General features: G+C 41.7%; 1 protein-coding gene across 1 annotated transcript; it reads right to left on the bottom strand.

Annotated features, from left to right (window-relative positions):
* Window positions 1–5,584: 5,584 nt before the first annotated feature.
* On the bottom strand, window positions 5,585–7,103 carry LOC129091617 (dexamethasone-induced Ras-related protein 1-like). The gene is made up of 2 exons (XM_054599306.1): window positions 6,733–7,103; window positions 5,585–6,501 (listed from the first exon to the last, which is right to left on the bottom strand). Exons 1-2 carry the CDS (start codon window positions 7,001–7,003, stop codon window positions 5,972–5,974), a joined length of 801 nt encoding a protein of 266 aa, XP_054455281.1. The 5' UTR covers window positions 7,004–7,103; the 3' UTR covers window positions 5,585–5,971.
* Window positions 7,104–7,518: the final 415 nt, after the last annotated feature.

Below are 7,518 nucleotides of genomic sequence, written 5' to 3' on the forward strand. Positions count from 1 at the left end.
TAAAGTTTTCTTGTTTTAAGAGAAAAAGAAATGGAAGTTATTCATCCACAAAAATAGGTCACATTTTCAATCCACCTGTGTTACACAATTTGCTCAAAAAAACAACTTGTAGTGAATATTGGATTTACATTTGCCAGGTAGCCAGAAACTACTTCATGTCTGCTGGATGTTTAAATAGGCAAATGTTACACAGAAGTTATTGATTTGTTATTTGTTTTTAACGCTTATTCCACAGGCCTAAAGTGGGAGAAGTAACTGTTATTGCAGGTTTTAATTAAAGGATTATATACTTTATTCTGGTAAATTGAGCGTTTAAACGTTGATGGCAGTGCATTACTGACTAGGGTCTCCCTACAGGAGAGACAAGAGATGCAGCTGTCAGCATGACGGACAATGCTGAGTGCTATGAATGGTGCATTAAGTGACACCACTTCATATCCAGACCAAATGAAAAAGCAGGTCAAATGATGAAATACAAATGACTGATCAGAGGAAACCACAGGACCCGTTGACTTAGAAATGCAGGAAGTCCACCACATTGGTTGCCGGAAAGGGAGAACACCTACGGGTAAAGTAATCACAAAACCACTCCTGGGATGCACAGAGCCTTGCTGATAGCTCTCAGATACTACTTTCCTGAGACTGCCAGGCTGCATGCGTGGCATCTTGTCTCTGCTTCTATTGCTCCCAGAATAACTGTGACAACACCACTGCTTGCATTAGGCTGCCCTGGCCAACTTCCTGATGTCCCCAACCTTGCTGTAATGCACTCAGGGTCAGTTACGACATCATGTTGCATAAGCGGGATCCTACGTACCTTCACTGTGTGATTAGTCCCCAATACAGCAATTACAATTCCATTCTCTCACCCTGCGTGTCTTTAATGACGTATGTCAGGCTTATCGTTGGCATTTCATTCAACGGAACCTTGGAGCTATTAATGATGACTTTATGATAGCAGCAAACTTAATTTTTTTGAAATTGGTATTTGTATGGTGCAATTTTCCTTGGATCACTTTGCTAAATTAACTAATTTTAATGTTTTTATAAAATCATGGAATGTTCACAGACCCTGCATACACATAGTCCACAGGTGTTTCCACTTGTTGTCTGATTAGGATCTCAGGACTGAGTGCGTGTACAGACTGGGCTTGATATCACTCAGGTGTTAGTTGCAGTACAAGTTAAAACTTTATCATTAATACTGGTACATTGGGTTTGGTGACCATATGTTATTCCAGCTCTAATCTGTAGGTCTTTATCACATTCAAACACACCTAATACCAGTGGTAGAATACACAATACAGAAAGCAATAACACAACACACAGCATCTGCTGCAGTGATGGCCTATGTGATGAAGGAATTCCTGACTCTATTACTTTCACAACTGGGGGCCCAAAAACATGGGCCTGATGGAAGGGCCTGAATCTCACTGAACAAGGGGCGTTGTAGTTGAAGCAATATTTTTAAAATTTTTGAGAGATGCAACAATTGCAAGAGTACTACACCAATTTAAGATGCACTCCTAGGTATAACACTGTGAGACATGACGGTCACATTTTTAATAAAGCTTAAGATCGATGTCGCAGAACCAGAGATATCTGCTGTATCTTCATTTGCATCTTTCTGTACTAATTTTGACCGCATAAGTATGGCAAAAGGCAGTACACTATAAATATCTGCATGGTGTACTCATAATGGTCAAAAAGGTGTGGAACACTGGACACTTCTCCCCCTCAGTGTTCGACAACTTGCCTACGTAACATAAGGGGAGGTTGTTTGCACTATTAGCCCTGCTAGCAGCGTTAGCTTCGATTCCCTGGCCCAGCTGTCACAATGATGTTAGCCATTGAGAGGCAATAAAAATCCTCCCAATCTCGTACCTTTAAGTGCTACTATAGTGTTTTCAGATAGAAGCCATCAGTATTGTTTAGTGGCTTAATTTGGCAGTTTATACACAAACACCACAAACACCACAAACACTGCAAGCTAGCAAGCTAACAGCAGCAATCGTCATTTCCACTGTGTTCCAACAGCGGCGTTTGATTTGGGACAACACCACTCTGCCGAATCGTAGTTCTTGCCTGTCTAAACCTGGGCACATACATTACCTACAATGCAATGTAAATTATGTCATGCATAGGTCTGTTAAACTCACTTCTTTCTAACTCCACACTCTAAGATATTTATAATTTTCAAACTTGTAGTATTCAGCACTGACTCAAGTGACATCACTTGGTATCCCCCTTAATCAAGACAGTCTTCACAAAGATAAAACAAGATGTTTTTATATTTGATGTATTTCACTATCATCTGTTATTCGTTTAAATGTTTTTCAAATGTGAGTTGCTCCTGCTTTCTTTTGTGCATTGCATTGTGGGACAACAAAATCACACTCAAAAATCTAGAATAATTTAATAAACTGTACGTGCTAACTTTTCTTGAGTTAACTTAATTTTATTGCTTTTGAAGTGGGAACACTTTACCCTCAGAAACTGCTTAGAAGTAGTATGTAGTATGGATTTGGTACACTTGGGGCAGTAGAGGCTGCTGGAGTATGCATAGCCATCTGACTTTTACCTAAAACTATATAATAACGTGACAGTTATAAATCAAACTACAGTAATGCTGAATAATACAGTATGTTTGGTTAGATCTGACCATCTAACCTGCACGTGATGAAAAATTTAAATTGTGCTCATGTCACAGGTTTTTATGGTGTCCGCAATGTTAAACAATAACATCAGAGCAGAACACAATCTTTATTTTTCACTTCCTGTCATGTATGCATTATGTAGTGCAAACTCTTTAATCTGAGTTTTGGATATTACAATTGATACTTTTCAGATAACGATATTTGCTGAGATATTCCGAAGAAGGATTCCTACTCTGCGACCGTCCTAATCCTCTCATTCTTCTGCTGCTGCACTATTCGGTACACCCTGTACTTATTCACACGGTGACACTGGCTTTCCTCTATCCCCTGCGTGTGACGCCTGTACAAATGTTGACGCTTTTGGTATTATGATGATGTTAATAAAAAATGCATGCTCTGACTGGTTCACAATGGCCTGCTGTGTGTAAACCAAGTACGTTCTGTTCTTATTAAACACATGTTTTGTATTTTGAGTGCCCCTAAAATGAGATCTTCAACACGCTCAAGTTTCTTGAGAAGATAAACAAATGTTGCTTCTCAGCTAACAGAGACAACAATCCATGATAATAAGCGCCATAATTATGTATTTCTATAATGAATGCATCAAGGAGTAGAGCACACGGTGTTACTCATTAGCAGGAGGGCAGTGTTACAGTAGGCTGCTGTGTGTCCCTGACTCCTCACACACTTTCTCTCTCACACATAAGCAAGATAATGCAGGATGTTCTGTGCGTGTGTGCGAATTGACAGTATACAGGATCATTGCTGATAGTGAGGAGCCAGCACGTCAAAGAGAAAGAGAGTGAGAGCGACAGAAAGAACTGGACGCAGTGTTTCTAGTTCCTCTTTGAGGGTGCAAATCACGTAGAATTAAAACTGTGACGAGCACAAACTGTGAGGTTTCTCCAGCGTGTCTTTGTTTTGACTGTTCTTAAAATGCTTTGGATAGAATTTGTAATTTTGGTGGAGACATGGCGGCCATTAAGAGGCTGTAGGGCTTATTAAGAAACTAGAAGACCTAAGGCATCCATTGGTAGGGACAGTTTAGCCCCCCTCTCTTTTCTGGAAGGGGGACCAAATGCCGCTACAAAGCAAAATTTTGGCAAGGAAAAAGTGGCATGGCCGTTTTTACAGGGGTTCCTTGACCTTTAACCTCAAGATATGTGCATGAAAGTTGGTTATATTGGTAACAAAGAGTCTGCCCTTTACAGACATGCCCACGCAATAATAACCCTATATAGTTTGGGGCATAAATGTGTTATTTTTGCCTATATTGTTTGAAATGACGTGTTTGAATATTTCTGCATACTCGGGTCCCTCGTCCGATTGCATATATCAGGTACGACTGGAAAGCTGGGACTGAAGAGAGAGCTCAATATTATTCATGTGTGATGACGTTGGTCCGGATAGTAGCCAAATTTCACATAGTTTGAAATGTCACTGTATAAAATGACCTCTAGGATTATCACAGCCTTATGAAACTTTACAACCACAAAATAGAGACCTAGAGCATTCAGAGGATGTATCGCTTTCCTTGGTATAATGACAATTTTGTGGGTTCGGAGCAGTTTCAAGAACAGAAGCGCTTGTCATCCACTTAGTGAAAAATGAAATTCTTGCAGAAATCTCCAAATGTCAAAAGTTAAAAGATTCAAAAGGTACCAAAGTATAGCATGCTTTTTTTTATAAGGTTTAACTCAAGGTTATGTGGTATTTTGGAGAGATTTTTGATAAATGTTTAATTGTCAAGTGGTAAAAAATACGTTAGGTTTAGCAACAAATCTGTATGACAGATGGTATCAAACCCCCAAATTGCTGCAAGACTTTATAAGACATATTAGAGAGTGGGGATGGCCATCATATATCTCCATCATAATGTCCTAAGCCTTTTAGACATTCACAATTTGTTTAAATTAAAGAATTATTTTTATTATTGATTTAGGACTAGAACCCCTTGACACACAGTACTGAGCTGTACCTCGTACACCACTTCTATGTGTTATCTACTGTTGATCTGCTATCTCCCACTAAAGATCCCCTCTCCCCCCTAAAACAGACAAACAAAGGTCTAAGGGTTAAATAGGCATAATCTGCCAATCATGCTACATGTTAACACATGTTTTTACATTTTCTTTTAAATGTGTGTGCATATTGTTTTTAACACATATTCAGAATTTATAGTAATGTTTTGTGCCCAAGTGAACTTCTTCAGTCATTTAGATGGACAGGTCCACTTCATTCATGTGAATTCATAGAGGCTTAAAATGTGGGTTGTTCTACTAAACGTGGAGTCACAAAGCTTCAAACAGATCCCTGATACCATTATCATGGTTTAATGTTATGATTTCAAACATTGAATCTTTTTAAAACATTCCACAAAAGGCCTGCTTTCTCAGAACAATTGTGCCAGTTTCACTGTGCTGTATTTTTCTAAATTTGATTAACGCCTCTTCTGTTTTTATTCGCATACTAATGCGAGCCGGTCTAACCAAAAGATGTATGTGAATTTTTTAAGCTTTTTAGATTTTCTTTGATTCTGCAAGATAGCTGCATATTTGATATATTTGCACCAGTTTTACAACAACATTACACACATGCTGACAGATGTCCAGTATTTGGGCCACTGATGCTGGTTCTGCAAAGGTGCACGATGCAGGGTGCCTAAGGGGTTCAAACATGGTAGCAGTGTCTATGCGTGTGTTCACTGCATGTGGTTTGTGGGCTGCGTGTGAAAAAGGTCAACAGTATAACACGAAGACAAGAGAGAAGGAATGAGAAACAATGGAAAAATATGTTTTAGTTCATTTCTTTAATACGTCAAGATTTAGTTTGACTTCTTTGCAAGAAATTGACTTAACCAATAAATATACATTCACATAAAAAACACTTTAGATTGCAACGAAAACATTCAAGTGTACTTAGCCATTATAAAACATATAATAAGATGTAAACAACACTCTTCCCCCAAACATTGAGTCTCTTTTCTCTCCCCTCTGGCCTCCGGAGAAGGCATGACGTTAACTCAACACGTTTTACGCATCGATGTGCGAGTCTCACAAGGTATGAAGCCACGCCAGGCGCTGGGCTCTGATTGACAGAACAAGCAATCGATCTCACATGTCTTTCTTTCTTTTTTTGGGGCAGTTCAAGAGGACTCTCGTGTCCAGTCAAGTGTCCTCGCAGACGGCTCTGAGCCGGAGTGCACTGCGGCCCCGGCGTCTCCAGCCGGCCGCACAGATCGCGTCTCAATCTGACGCACCGGGGCTCCTTCTACTTTCAAAGATTAACGTTGAGTTTGTGCCTCTCTGTTCCTCTTAACTGATCACACATCTCTCTTTCTCTTTGACCTGGCCGCCTCCTATGGCCTTCTCTTTAATGTACATGAGGTCGCTGTGCACGCTGGGTCTCCGTGCGCACGGGTTGACCATCCCAAACGCTTCCCCAATGTCCTTCATCTTCTTGTTTTTCAGAGACTTTCTGTGCAGCATGTCGCAGTACTGGACGGAGACCTTGCGGTGGAGGTCGGGGCTCATCTCGTGAGGTAGCTTGGCCAAGGTGAACAGAGTCTGGAACATCTTATCCACGTTCTCGTTGCGCTTGGCGGAGATCTCGAAGTATGCGCACTTCTCATCCCCGGCCACCAGCTGGTCGATCTCCTCCTGCTGCACCTCCCGGTAAAACTCTCGGTCTCCCTTGTTCCCGCAGATGACCAGAGGCACGTCGATGTTCTCCTTGATCTTGTTCTTCAGGCACGACTTGGTTTCGAAGATCTGCCGCTTGAGCCGCTGCACCTCCTGGAAGGAGTCGCGGTTGTCCAGGCTGAAGACGAGGATGAACACGTCACCTGGGGAGGAGAGAGAAGAGAAGGAAGCTTTGGTTAACTTGTCCTGCTTTACAATCATGCAAAGTCTTGGAGATGCAACATGTGTGTTTTCTAACTATACAGTATCTGTGCGCTAAAGACGCGCAGTGATATCACGTTTGCAGCATTTTTAATTGCTCTTTTGCATTTCTTTCTACTTCTCTACGACTATTCTTCTTGCAAAAACACAAAGCAACACATGTGGATAAGTACCTGTCAGTATGGATAGTCTCCTCATGGCGGGGAAAGGGTGGTTCCCTGATGTATCCAGTATGTCCAGCTGGTAGACTTCTCCCTTGATGCTGTACAGTTTCCTGTGAAAGTCATCGATGGTCGGCGTGTACTGCTCGTCGAACCTCCCGTTCAGGAAACGAGAAACGATGGCCGTCTTCCCAACTTTGGTGGATCCCAGAATGACCATCCTGTAGCAGTTCTTTGCTGGGATGTCATAATCGCTCTCGGAGGGAGACATTTTCTTAATCATGATTCAATCTTGGAGCGAGGACTGCTTCTCCCTGGACAACAGTGTGCGTAAAAGACGGATGAGCAGCTTGTGTTGGTCAGTGGAGATCTGTGTCGCTCTGCTGCGGTGTTTCTGTCTGAAATCCGGACTGGAGCCGTGTATTTAAGCCGGAGTGCTCCTCCTCCTCCTTCCCCACGTCACAGCTCAGTGAGGAGGAACTCGGGGCCTCATTGAGCGCTGGGAAAAGCGGACCAATCTCTGACTGGTGCGTCAGTTTCTGATTTATTTCTAAGACAAGAAGGGAGGGAGGGCTGGGAACGCAGAGACAAGCAGACCATCCAAAAACATTGGATTCTGTAACATCAGGGCAAGTAGCACAGTGTGTGAAAACAAAGCAATAACTTACATGGAACTTTACAAAGTCAATCATTTACTCATCTTCCGGCATTTAACCCGGTTTGGCACATTATTGGACATCTGGTTGACCCTTGGACATTTACTAAAAACACTAAACTTCGTGAGCGGATGTGAGTTCT

The sequence above is a fragment of the Anoplopoma fimbria genome, chromosome 5 (assembly GCF_027596085.1).
Source record: "Anoplopoma fimbria isolate UVic2021 breed Golden Eagle Sablefish chromosome 5, Afim_UVic_2022, whole genome shotgun sequence".
Classification (NCBI taxonomy): domain Eukaryota; kingdom Metazoa; phylum Chordata; class Actinopteri; order Perciformes; family Anoplopomatidae; genus Anoplopoma; species Anoplopoma fimbria.

Excerpts from the sequence above, each read along its gene's own strand:
- LOC129091617 (XM_054599306.1), bottom strand. The coding sequence starts at position 7,003 with ATGATTAAGAAAATGTCTCCCTCCGAGAGCGATTATGACATCCCAGCA. Across the intron at positions 6,502-6,732 it reads GAGACTATCCATACTGACAG|GTGACGTGTTCATCCTCGTC; the intron begins GTACTTATCCAC and ends TCTCCTCCCCAG.